At 36.4% G+C, this 14,115-nt stretch overlaps 1 protein-coding gene across 1 annotated transcript in view; it reads right to left on the bottom strand.

The window, feature by feature from the left end:
- LOC141637289 (uncharacterized) overlaps nt 1-5,440 on the bottom strand; it is a 32,871-nt gene extending 27,431 nt beyond the window's left edge. Inside the window, exons 1-2 of the mRNA XM_074446848.1 lie at nt 5,231-5,440; nt 4,916-5,083 (exon numbers count right to left, since the gene is read on the bottom strand). Of these exons, the coding sequence (XP_074302949.1) occupies nt 4,916-5,083; nt 5,231-5,440 (378 nt within the window). The remainder of the gene's footprint in view (nt 1-4,915; nt 5,084-5,230) is intronic.
- Nucleotides 5,441-14,115: the final 8,675 nt, after the last annotated feature.

The following is a 14,115-nucleotide window of genomic DNA, read 5'->3' as shown; positions in this document are numbered from 1 at the left end:
AATGGTTAAACCCTTTACCTTTTGTGCAAAAACTCAAATTATATTCTTATTTAGACATATTGTACATCATAATAATTATTGAGGTACATGTCTAAATACAAAACCAAAATGAGTACACTATACGACTTATATGTCCATGGATGAAATGGCAACTTCCCTAGTTCCATTCATGTGAATTTCTGAACTTATTCTTGCTAGTCATCACCCGATAATGCCAAATATTATGATGAAATCCACAAATTTGTATCAAATACTCATGATGTGGTAATTGGCAAGAATGCAATGTCAACGTCATAGATATTCAAGAAGGAATATGTTGGAGTCACACGACCAACTTCCTTGATCTTTACTTATTGGGGTTTGTATTTTTTTTATTGTCTAACACTTTCTCTTCCGAGCCTAGTTCTATCCTTAACAATTAAAATAGGAACTTTACTTCTTATTGCTCCCACTCACTTTATGAATTTCTACTTGATGAAGACTTATCTTCATGTAAATTACTAGTTAATCGTTCACAAGGATGAACTCTATTGTGATATTTGGTCAATCAAAATTTCTAACAAATTAAAGAATCTATCACACCCGAAATACTCGAGAAGGGGGGGGGGGGGGTGAATTGAGTATTTAAAAAATTTATGCCTACTTTTTTTTTTATATCAAAGTAATTAATTACTTAAAGTTTATGGATTAAACTTTAACTAATTAACTAAGTGATTATGAACGTAATGAAATGAACGAAAAGAAAAACGGCAAGGACACACGATATTTGAAGTGGTTCAGCTTCACACGTCGAAGCCTACGTCCACTATTCTCGATTAATAATTTTAGTACCTTTCTCCAGATTACAAAATTATCAACCCAACTCGTATAACTAACTCTTGTTATAACTCTGTAATACCCGGTATTTTAATATGATATTATATTAGGCCGAGTTACCAGCTGGGTCGTGTAGTGTATTTGTGACTCGGGTAAATATGTGACTCGGGTTTTAATTAATCTAACTAGGCTAGGCCCGTATCGTCTTAATAGCACCTATCCTATATGTATAACCCATCTAACCAAACCCTAATCTCCCTATCACCATATTCATTTTAACCATGAGAAAAGAGAGAAAAGAGAGAAGAGGGAGCCGTGTGTGAAGGGAGCCGCGTGAGGAATTGCGAGGCAATTTCTCAGCCTATTCTCATCCTATTTCGTAAGTAGACTATCCTATTACCTCTTTATTCAATTATTAGCATAATTATAGTAGTATTGGGATAATTTTCTTAACCCTAGAATTGGTTTGGGGGCTTTTGATTATAAATTGTATGAGATAAATGAATGGAATAGTTACAGCAATTTACAGATTCGTTGGTCTGTGTAATTTGAGTGTTTTACCTGTCTTAAAGCCGTGGGATGTAAAAAGTTAAAGAAGAGACTCATGTTTATTCCAAGCCTAGTTTATGCCTGTGAAAATTGGTAGCATTTCACCGAGTAGTTTTTCCTGAAGAAATTATTTGTGAACGTCTATCTAAAAAGTCCGCAAATCAGTAGAGGCTGAAAGATTACTTCTAAAACATAATTTAGATATTGAATTGGTGCTGGGTCTTTTTCATATATTTAATTTAAAGAGTTTAGATGAGTTAGCCGTTGGTTTTACTTAAGAATCATTTGTCAAACTCGTTTTATGAATCAATACTTTTTATGCGACGGTTTCTGTCAGTTTTTGGAAATCAGTCTGAAAATCCTTGATAAGTTTGGAATTTGAGAAAAACACGTTAGATATAAATTGTAGCTAAGACTCATAGGGTTCCAATTCAATTGGCCTTGCATCAATTCGAATTTTCTGGAATTAGTTATTCATTTTATACAGAGTCTGCCATGAGCAGGAAAATCAGGAAAAGTCGTGTTTGTTCTTTAAATTGATATTCCTATTAAGTTATGATGAGTCTAGGTTATGTGCATGATTAATTGACTGAGTAGATGGTAATTATACATAATTATGTTATGTAGGTGATGGATAAGTGAAGGATCATAAGTGATTGCTTGTGTGTGCTTGGATTGCGAAAAGGTAGGGAAATACACTTGACTTATTATCGTTGATGTTGAATTGTGTTGACTTGTTTGTGTTTCGTATGACCAAACGTGAACGTTGACTTGCTTCGTGGCTGTTGATTTACGTTATGATTCATATCTTTGGAAGGTGATTGTCTGAATTGATCGTATTGAGTATGTTATCACAACATTTGGTAACCGGCATGATTTTATGATTGATCAGTTCAAAGATATATATATTGTGTTGCATTAATTTCTTTTAAGCATTCATATGCATTGGAGATGGAGGATGTTGTGGTGATGTGGTGTGGTGAAGATGATGTTGTGATAAGGCCCAGGCGGGTTCTGCAGGACTTGCCATGGTGTCCTCAGTGCGAGTGCGGATCGGCTACGGTCGATATATAGTCTCTACCGGGATCGGTATGGGTGGGTGTTCGGGTTATGAGATATGAGTTGAGATGGAGATGGAGGTGACGGAGGAGCATGCATATCATATTTTGTTGTTTCATTGTATTCCCTACTCAACCTCGTGGTTGACCCTGTGTATTCGTGAACACCTGTGACGATCCAAATATTGGGGAGCAGGCTTGACAGGTTTATGAGATAGGCTGGGAGCTTGATGGGCGTGAGACACTGGATCAGAAGACTTAGTAGCTAGATCATCATTTAGAAGACTTTCACTTTCATTTATGTTAGTTCCTTGTAATTTGATGTAAAAGAGGTTTTGTAATAATTAAGTTAAAGTAATTATATATTTTGCCTTGGAGTTTAATTTGTTATTCACTACCTCGGGAAACCGAGATGGTAACAGTCCGGTTTATTAGGGAATGTCTTGCTAAAGGCTCCTTCATAAATCAGGGTGTTACAAACTCAATTGAATATACCTAGATATTCGGTTTTGACTATCTTAAGTTACTAAGAAAGCACTTGATTGTTCTTCTAAGTGTTCACACAAGTGAACGAGTAAGAAACAATATGAAGTACTATTTTCTTGTAACGTAACCTTAAGAATAATATGCAATTTTAAGAGCACGACTTTTCGCAAGGATTTTCAAATGCAAAACAATAAAAACTAACTGATTAAAACTAAACTCAAAATTGTTTGCAAGAGATTTTTATATTTCGAAAAGCTTATTTCAAATGAAGAATGATCATGTGTATTTATAGTAGAAGAGAGGAATAAGGTTTTGCACGAAACCCTAGAAGTGTCGTGAGGTAGGCAGTTTATTTCGCAAGAAATAAATCTCTATCTCTTTCCTAATTTAATCCAAGATAATTTAGTTTAAGTAAATAAGATAAAAGTAAATCTTATTTTTTCCATAACTAAATCTTTAAGATTTTCAGATAAGTAAACAAATTAAATCAAGTATATATTTAAGATATGAGAATATCTTATAAAAATATAAGCTAGATTTAATTAGATAGATTACTTGTACTAGAGGAGTTGTGAAACCTAACGGCTCAAAGCCAATGGCCGAAACCCTAGGCCCATGTCCATCTAGACGAAAATCCTTCTACTTAGATTAGGGTTAGGTTAAATAAACTAGCAAACCCTAGGTAGCATGATGACCCATAAGTCGTTTTACTAACTAATAGAGAAATGCAAGTTATTCATTATAACAACCCATATTTCTTCTCTATTATATACACACATGATTTTGAAATATATTTGAAGAATTTTATCTTTTGAAAATGATTTTAAAACTATTAAAATCGTGCCATAAAATTTCTACTTAAAGTTATAGTAAAAACAGCTATAACATTAAGCTTGGTAAATAAAGTTATAGGTGAAATAGCTATAACTTTACTTTCCCAATATTTAATCTTAAGATACCGTTACTAGACGAAGACCTAAACTAGCTAATCTTCCTGGAGATCTTCAGAATAGAGTCTTCTCATTATCTTGATCATAAGCTCTCCATCTTGAGCTTGTTAAAGACTTGATCGAGCCTTTTGCTTGAGTTATCGTCAAACTTGAAACTTGTTACAGTTACTATGACGCTTTAGGAATCTTCAATGTTATAGCTCAAGCTGCTATAACATTACTTGAATGATGCTTCACAAATCTTCAATGTTATAGCTAAGGATGCTATAACATTACTTGATAAACTTATAACCTAAGTCAATCTTACGAAGACTAAACAAACGATTACGACCAAGAGTATCTATAATATAAAGCGCATACTTGTCATTATCAAAACTTAAATCATATAACTATATATCGTCCAACAAATTCTCCCTTTTTGATGATGACAAGTATCTTATGATTTGTGACTAAGTGTAAGTTCCCCCTCAACATAATACTACAAAAGTCATAGTCAGTCGAACGCAAGAACAATCACTTATAGAAAAAGTATAGCATCTAAGGACCTTAAGAGATTAAAGGTTCTGACAAGGAGCAAGCTAAGGCAAATACTTAAGTGACGATCATTTTCTTCCCCCTCTTGACATCATCGAAAAGACGAGAAAAGACATAAAACAACTAGAATAATATAGATCGAGACACGTATTAATCATGCAAAGAAAGATTATAAAACGAGAAAGTAATCTACAATAAGCATGCGAAGTATAAAATAAGTATACTAAAAACCAAAGTAGTCTAATTGTCAATGGGCCGAATGAAATAACAAGGTATAAAGCCTAATGGGCCGAATAAAAGTGTAAGCCAAAAGGGGCCGAATTAGACAATTATCCAAAAACATAAAGTCTTAATAAAAAGAAAGGCAAGGAAAGGATGGTGTCGGGTTTAAGGATAGTCGCGTTTCACGACATTGGGGTTCACATAACCGGGACGGGTCCTAAACTCAAGAGAGTCAAGACGATCAAAGCAAGAGCGGACATGGTTAGCTTGTGCCGTGAGGCACGTCTCGAAATTAAGCACCTTTAAGGACAAGGCATTAGTAGCCTCGTAAATAACCCGCATATCCTCGTGCATAGCCTTCCCTTCGCGCCATATCGCCCCTCCTTTATTAGCTAAATTAGCCAATGACCCGAAATGACGGACACACTCCTTAGCTGCCCTAGCCGCAACCTTAGCCATAGCATCAACCTGAGTTTCCAAGCCATGCAATTAAGACAAGACCTCAGCATGATTCGAACCCTTCGAACCCGAAGCCCCATTCGTGTCTTGACCCAAACCCGAGACCAACTCCGCAAAAAACTTATTTTGAGCATCTAATTTTTCACAAATACTCACCATAAACGAGTCCAATTTTTGCTCCACAATTGACACCACATCCGACGATTTCTCCACCACATTACCCTTTGCCAAAAACGCAAAATCGGGTCCAATTGCTCCAATTTCCATAAGCTTAAGATGAGTGTCACACATCTCATCTTTGACAATTGCACCATAGCTAGAAGACCCGACAACCTCTTTTTGTTCTAAAAGCCGAGAGACCCACATCCCATAAGGCAAGTCTAATGTAGTATACAATTTCTCCTCGGTGACGGAAATACTAGTTTGTATAATCCGATGAAAAACTAGACGAGGAAGACTAACCTTAGATCCTTCGAGCTACTTTGACACCAACACCATTTCATAACTTGACAATTTATCACGACCACCCCTCCTCGGAACAACTGTGTTCCAAAGAAAATTTAAAAAGAACTTCAATTTAGGAGTGAACGACCCCGCAAGCATGTTACTAGTCCCCGTAGAATCAACATCGAAAGACTTCTTAATTTTGAGCTTTTCTTCCTCCGTCATATCTCCCCATTCCGCACTCGGGTTTATTTCGATCCCATCATCAGGGACCGAAAACATAGTACAAAAATCGGTGAGGGATATTTTAACTTCGGATTCATTTACTGTTGCATGCAACACATTATTTCTCATGGAGACTGAAGAGTAAAACTGGATTACCTCTATTGGATAAACTGGACCAACAAAGGAGCTGACCTTCTTCCATTCTTAAAAGGTCAAGAAATCCTTGAAAAATTGCAAAGCTTCGATTTTTCCATACCATTTTCCGGAGTAAGACCGACCACCATGAATACCATACCTCATAACATTGTTGACTCGGGTTCTTTCATCCGCGGTAAGTCTTACTTTATCAAGACCCGATGATGTTGCATTCAGCATATACTCTCGGAACATTGTTCTATGATGAACTTCTTGATTGACCACAACCTCGGTTTCCTCCACCGAAGCCTCAAACCCGACAACCTTCTTCTTATCCTTATTTAGCTTTCGTCTTTTCCCTTCCAAGTTAGGATTAACCCGGTTATGATCGGGGTTGGTAGGCTTATGGTTTGATTGAGGTGAGGGATTTTTGATAGGGACAAAAGTTTTGTTGCATGGTGGTTTGGAGGACCCGGTCCGAGTTGTGGACCGAGTTGAGGGTGAGTGAAGACCAGTTGAGGGAGGAGTCATAATGATGATTTGATTTTGGAGGCTGAATGTAGAAAAATTTAAGAGAAAATTTTTTGGGTGTTGTGTTTTGATTGTGACGGTAGGAGGTGGGGTATTTATGGGGTGTACAAATATGAATTATGGCAAAAGGTGTTTGTGTAAGATTAGGAAAGGTGGAAGTGGCGTGTAGGAATAGGTAAATAACTTTTATGTTTTTATTATTTACTTACCATAAGAATAATATAAGTGGTTCGGGTTAATCTTTTTGTGAGATAAGATAAAATGAAATTTGGCAAAAGATAGAATTTCGGTAAGTAGGATATAAAAGAATAATTTCTTACCGACTTTATGGTTCGTAATAAAACATAAAATATACATGACGAGCAGACGGAATATTCTCGAAATATAATATAACATTTACCACAATTAAACTTGCAACGAAAAATACGGACACAGTCATACAATCTCGTCAAATACTAGTCAGTCATATGGGAAACAAAATATTTGTGACAAGTTTAGTTGCCACCGATTAGACCAATTTCCAACCGTAAAATCTCAAAACGTTCTCTAGCCAATGCTTTGGTAAAAATGTCAGCCCATTGTTTTCTGTACTATAAAATTCGTCTTATGTTGCCCTTATCTACATGGTCACGTAGAAAATGGGGTCTGATGTCTATATGCTTAGTTCGTGAGTGCTGCGCAGGGTTTTCTGATATAATTATAGCACTCGTATTATCGCATAAAATAGGTATACAACCGACATTAACACCGTAATCACATAGCTGTTGCTTAAGCCATAAAATTTGAGAACATATCAATCCAGCGGCAATGTATTCGACTTCAGCTGTAGATAACGCAACGGAATTTTGCTTCTTTGACCCCCACGTGATAATACATGGTCCAACAAACGTGGCTATACCGGAAGTACATTTTTTGTCAAGTGAACAACCTGCATAATCTGCATCTGAATACCCTATGAGATCGAAATTACACTCAAGAGGATACCATAGATATAATTTAGATGTACCAATTAAATACTTCAAGATTCTTTTAACTGCAATCATATGCGATTCTTTAGGTCACGACTGAAATTGAGCACATACGCATACACTAAACATAATAACAGGACGACTTGCAGTTAAATAAAGAAGTGAGTCAATCATACCTCGATAAGTCGTCTCATCGACACACTTACCATTTTCATCAAAAGTCAACTTCTTATCCGTACCCATAGGAGTTGGCTTTGAATTAGAATTTTCCATACCGAATTTCTTGATTAGCTCCTTGATGTATTTCTGTTGGTGTATCATAATTCCTTCAGGAGTTTGTTTAATTTGGAGTCCAAGGAAGAGCTTTCGTTCTCCCATCATGCTGATCTCGAATTCTGAGGTCATTAATTCTGAAAAATACTTACATAAACGATCATTAGTTGAACCAAAAATAATATCATAACCGTAAAATTGAACAACTAATAAATCGGAATCCTCAGTTTTCAGAAATAGGGTTTTGTCAACTGATCCTCTTATAAAACCACTTTCAAGAAGATATTTTGACAAACTGTCGTACCATGACCTCGCAGCTTGTTTCAAACCATATAAGGCTTTATCTAATTTAAAAACATGGTTTTGAAACTTGTAATCGAGAAATCCTGGAGGTTGTTCAACGAAAACCTCCCCATTCAAATAACCGTTAAGAAATGATGTCTTAACTTCCATTTGATAAAGTTTAATTCCTTTATGAGCAGCAAATGCTATTAATAATCTAATAGCCTCAAGTCTGGCTATAGTAGCGAAGGACTCATCATAGTCAATTCCTTCTTCTTGATTATACCCTTGTACAACCAATCTTGCTTTATTTCGTACTATAACTCCTGTATCGTCCAGCTTGTTTCTAAAAACCCATCTTGTACCAATAACCGTTCGATCTTTAGGTCTTGGAACCAAATGCCAAACTTTGTTCCGTTCGAACTGTTGAAGCTCTTCTTGCATAGCAACGATCCAATCTGGTTCTGCAAGTGCTTCTTTGATATTTGTTGGCTCAATGGTTGAGAGAAAGGAGTAGAACGAGCAAAAGTTGTTAAGTCTTCTACGAGTTCGAACACCTTCATTCAAACTTCCTAGGATGGTTTCCATTGGATGAGAGTCCTTATATCTCCATTTCTTAGAAACAGGAGGCACATCTTCATCTGAACTAGTCTCACCTTCTTCGAATGATTGGGGTTCAAGCCTTGTTCCCCCTGAATTTAATCCTTCGGTTATAACAGAATCGGGTATAATATTGGATCTAGTTTGCTGGCTTGGAGTTGATGTTATAGCATCATCAGCTATAACTTTATTCTCCAGTTGCTTGGATTCAGAAGAGGTTTTAGTATCATCAACTAAACTCTCAATTCTCTTTCCTTTATCATTCGAAGGGCTTCCTTGTTCATCATTTGTACCCTGTATTTCTTTATCTTCCTCATCCAATTCTGGAAGATCATCTCTGGATAGTCGGAAATCAGGTTCGTTCAAATCTTCTTCCTCATCCTGTTCAGCTTTATCAAACATATTATTCTCATCAAAAACAACATGAATACTTTCTTTGATGCAAAAGGTTCTCTTATTAAAAACCTTATATGCTTTACTATGATTAGAATAACCAACAAACACAGCTTCGTCACTTCTGGGATCGAATTTGCTTAATCTATTTTTGCCATTATTATAGACAAAACATTTACTCCCGAAGCAACGTAGAAGTGATATGTTGGGTTTACGTCCCCTAAGAAGCTCTTACGAAGTGTTCCTTAGAATGAGTCTAATCAAAGCTCGATTATGAACATAGCATGCAGTACTAATAGCTTCAGCCCAGAAATTACGAGGTAGTCGACTACACAACAACATAGTGCGTGCCATATCCTCCATTGTCCTTTGCATACGCTCAACAACACCGTTTTGTTGTGGGGTTCGTGGTGCCGAGAAGTTATGCCCAACATCATTCTCCCTACAAAACTCTATAAAGGCGTGGTTATCAAATTCGGTCCCATGATCCGTACGAATGGAAACAAATTTTGATTTATAATTTTTTTGGGCAAGCTTCATTAGAACTGCAAACTCTTCGAAAGTTTCATCCTTTAAATTGAGAAATATAGGCCAAACATATCTAGAGTAATCATCAACTAGAACGAAGACATACTTGGATCCACCTCTACTTCTCACCTTCATTGGGCCACATAGATCCATATGCACGAGTTCTAGTGGTTCCTTGGTACTTACCATTCTCTTGGGTTTGAACGATGATCTCACTTGTTTGCATCGAGCACATGAATCACATAATGTATCTTGATCGAATTTGATTGAGGGAAGTACTTCAACCAAATCCCATTTCTTTAGCTTAGTCAACGTTATTGAATTTATGTGAGAAAATCTTTTGTGCCAAAGGCACGGATCATCTGTTGTTACTTTCATGCATGTGAATGAATTAGTAGAAATATTATTTATATCAATCATATAAACATTCCTTCTACGATGTCCTTCAAGCACAACACTGCTTATTCCTTCAATTATTATTCGACAAGAATCTGAATGAACGATAACTTTATTTCCTTTGTCGTATAATTGAGAGATACTCAGTAAATTGTGCTTGAGACCACTAACCAGATACACATCACTAATAGCGTGAGAAGAAGATATTCTAACTTTACCAACACCGATGATCTTACCCTTCTTGTTATCGCCAAATGTGACCTTACCTCCATCGAAGGGCTCAAGTGAAAGAAATAAATTTACATCTCCAGTCACGTGCCTTGAACATCCACTATCAAGGTACCATAAGTTATTTTCTTTCACTACAACCTGCAAAAATGATTAGAGACAGTTTTAGGTACCCAAGCTAAGTTGGGTCCTTTGGCGTTAGTTACTCTAAAGACCATATCCATTCTAACCCAAACCCTTTTAGTAACTTTACGTTTTGGAGCTGAATAGGTTTGTCTGGGAACCGTCTTGGGTTGAGTTCTAGGTTCCTTATATCGTGGTCTTTTAGGTTGTTTTGGGGGAGCTTTTGTTTTAAAGGGCCCTTTAGATTTGGTTGTTTGTTCTGATTTGGTGGCCTTCTTAAAATCAAAGCTCATATCATAGAACCAACAGTAAACATTATTTCGTTTATCACTTATACTTGGTTCTGATGGGGTACAATCATTATCCTCGAAAATAGTGTCAGATGCTTTAACAAAATTGATTCCTTTTCTTAAATCCTGAGCATACTTGACATGGTTTTCTTGGATATGACCAGTATGACCACAGTAATTACAACTCAAATATTCTGGTAAATTTGTATATTTTCTCCTTCTGAAATCTCATTCGGAAGGGGTTGATTTGCATTTAGAGTGATCTCTACGACCATAGCAATCGTGCCCCAATCCCATCTTCATGTTGTTATCCGATTGCTCAGTTAGGAAATTTAGGACACGTGTGCTACCTTCCCATTTATCGTGAACCTTTCTAGCATGCAAGAGTAATTCTTTTAAAGATTGTATCTCTTCATTGCATTTGGAATGGTCTGACTCTATGATCTTGGGAGGATGATCCTCTTCATAATTGTCACGGAAGTTCTGGAATCTATCATTAAGAACTCGTACCATCTCGGTATGCGTTCTTTTAGTATTTGAAAGAACGGTTTTAGATTCCTTTAATTGCTGAGTTAGAGATTCAATCTCCTTCTTTTGATCTGACATCACGGCTTCTCTAGCCATAGCCTTGGACTCAAGAAGCTCTTTGACTTTCCTCAATTCCAATGTTATAGCTTCACTAGCTATAACTTTGGCTTGAAGATGCTTAATGTTGAGTTTCAGGTCTGAGGTTATAGCTTCATTAGCTATAACTTTAGACTCAAGAGCCTTCTTCTCAGCATTTGTCGTATCTGAAGTTGTAGCCATATTAGCTGTAACTTTAGATTTGAGTTTTTTAGCCTTTGCTTTAAGGAGGTGATACTCTTCAGCAATATCGAGAATTTGTTCTTTCAAGTCTGTTAATTACATCTCTTGTTCGTGACACTTATCAAGAGATTGCTCAAAATATTCAATTAAAGCATTCTTAGCCAATTTCTTAACACTTTTCTTATGTTCAAGATAAGTTACCTCTTCTTCTTCTTCTGAATCGGAATCTCCTAGGAAGCAGCAGTAGGAGTCCACGCTATCTTTATCATTGTCTGAGAAGAGGTCAAGACTGACGTTGCTTAGACATAGGTTAGCAACTTCTTATTCTTCCGAAGCTTCGTCGCCCTCAGGGTCGAGATCTCCCCAGCATGATGCCATCATCACTTGCTTGAATTCCTTCTTAGTTTTCTCACGTTTTGCTTTGTCTTTAATTTTCTCCCATGTGGGACAATCCTTAATCATATGACTGGATTCTCCACACTTGAAGCATCCTCTATTAGCAAACGTATTCTTAGACTCGAAAGTTTTCTTATTGTAGGACTGGTTGTTGTTGTTGTTGTTGAACAATTTTGCTTGCTTATTTCTGAAAATTCGTTTATTAAATCGTTTAGCAAACAAAACCGTTTCGTCTTCTATTTCAACGTCTTCCTTTTCCTTAGCAGATGCTTGTAAAGCCATGCTCTTAGTAGTACTGGACTCGGCCTCATCGTCATCCAGGACGCGTACATGAGCCATGAGAGCACCAATAAGTTATGCGTAAGGAAGAGAAGTGAGATCTCCGACTTCTTCCATAACCGTGACCTTGGGACGCCATTTCTTGGTTAGACTCCTAAGTACTTTTCCAGAAATATCCTCGGAGTTAAAACTTTTACCAAGATTTTTGAGCTCATTGACTATAGTAGAAAATCGTGCTGACATGCTATCGAGTGATTAATTCTTTTCCATTTTAAAAAGTTTATATTTTTGAATCAGCAGGTGAATACGATATTTTCTAATAGCCGACGTTCCTTCATAAGCCAACTCAAGGCCATCCCATATTTCCTTGGCCGAAGTGCAAGAAGAAAAACGATCAAATTCGGTCGATGTCATGCCGTTTTGTAACAGGCTTATCGCTTTCGATTTTTCTCAGCCTTCTTGTAATCAGCCTCAATATAGTCTTCTACCTTTTTCTCATAGGTAGTGCCTTCCAAAGATGCAACCAAAATTTTGGTTGGTCCATTCTTGATAATCGTCCAGCACTCCCAATTATGTCCTTTTATTTATGTAGTGTGTCATCATGTTTTTCCAAAGTTCATAATTTTTCCCATCAAAGATAGGACACTTAAGATACTTGGAATCCATTTCACACGTGTAAGGCAGCGGAATGAAAATAAAATAAAAAGATATAAAGATAGACGGATCTAGCCTCTTTGCGGTTAGGCAATCACGAGCACGAGGCTATGATACCAATTGGAGAGTCTATCACACCCGAAATACTCGAGAGGGGGGGGGGGGGAGGGGTGAATTGAGTATTTAAAAAATTTATGCCTACTTTTTTTTATATCAAAGTAATTAATTACTTAAAGTTTATTGATTAAACGTTAACTAATTAACTACGTGATTATGAACGTAATGAAATGAACGAAAAGAAAAACGGTAAGGACACACGATATTTGAAGTGGTTCAGCTTCACACGTTGAAGCCTACGTCCACTGTTCTCGATTAATAATTTTAGTACCTTCTCTCCAGATTACAAAATTATCAACCCAACTCGTATGACTAACTCTAGTTATAACTCAATTGAATATCACTATATATTCGGTTTTGACTATCTTAAGTTACTAAGAAATCACTTGATTGTTCTTCTAAGTGTTCACATAATTGAACAAGTAAGAAACAATATGAAGTACTATTATCTTATAACGTAACATTAAGAACAATAAGCAATTTTAAGAGCACGACTTTTCGCAAGGATTTTCAAATGCAAAACAATAAAAACTAACTGATTAAAATTAAACTCAAAATTTTTTGCAAGAGATTTTAATATTTCGAAACGGTTATTTCAAATGAAGAATGATCATGTGTATTTTTGTAGTATAAGAGAGGAATAGGGTTTTGCACGAAACCCTAGAAGTGCCGTGAGGTAGGTAGTTTATTTCGCAAGAAATAAGGGGGTGTTTGGTTGGAGCTTTTGGAATGGATTGGAATGGATTCAGGCCATTCCAATGTTTGGTTGGAGCATTTTGGAATGGACTTAGATACCTGAAGGATTCTAACTCTATTCCAACCCCTTGGAATCCCATACCCATCTCTCTCCCCAAGTTTCCAACTCCATTCCACCCAACACATCATTATTCCCATACCCGGATTGAACCAAACAACTTTAAACATGAATGGGGTTCTAACTCCATACTCCCTTGGAGTTAGAATCCATTCCATTCCATACCTAATGTTTGAACCAAACGCCCCCTAAATCTCTATCTCTTTCCTAATTTAATCCAAGATAATTTAGTTTAAGTAAATAAGATAAAAGTAAATCTTATTTTTTCCATAACTATATCTTTAAGATTTTCAGATAAGTAAACAAATTAAATCAAGTATATACTTAACATATGAGAATATCTTATAAAAATATAAGCTAGATTTAATTAGATACGAGTAGATTACTTTTACTAGAGGACTTGTGAAACCTAACGGCTCAAAGTCAATGGCCGAAACCCTAGGCCCTTGTCCATCTAGACGAAAATCCTTCTACTTGGATTAGGGTTAGGTTAAATAAACTAGCAAACCCTAGGTACCATGACGACCCATAAGTCGTTTTACTAACTAATAGAGAAAT

This window comes from Silene latifolia, unplaced genomic scaffold (assembly GCF_048544455.1).
Source record: "Silene latifolia isolate original U9 population unplaced genomic scaffold, ASM4854445v1 chrun_scaffold_16, whole genome shotgun sequence".
Taxonomy (NCBI): Eukaryota; Viridiplantae; Streptophyta; class Magnoliopsida; order Caryophyllales; family Caryophyllaceae; genus Silene; species Silene latifolia.
The sequence above is the reverse complement of the archived record's forward strand: the minus strand, read 5'-3'. Positions and strand labels throughout refer to the sequence as shown.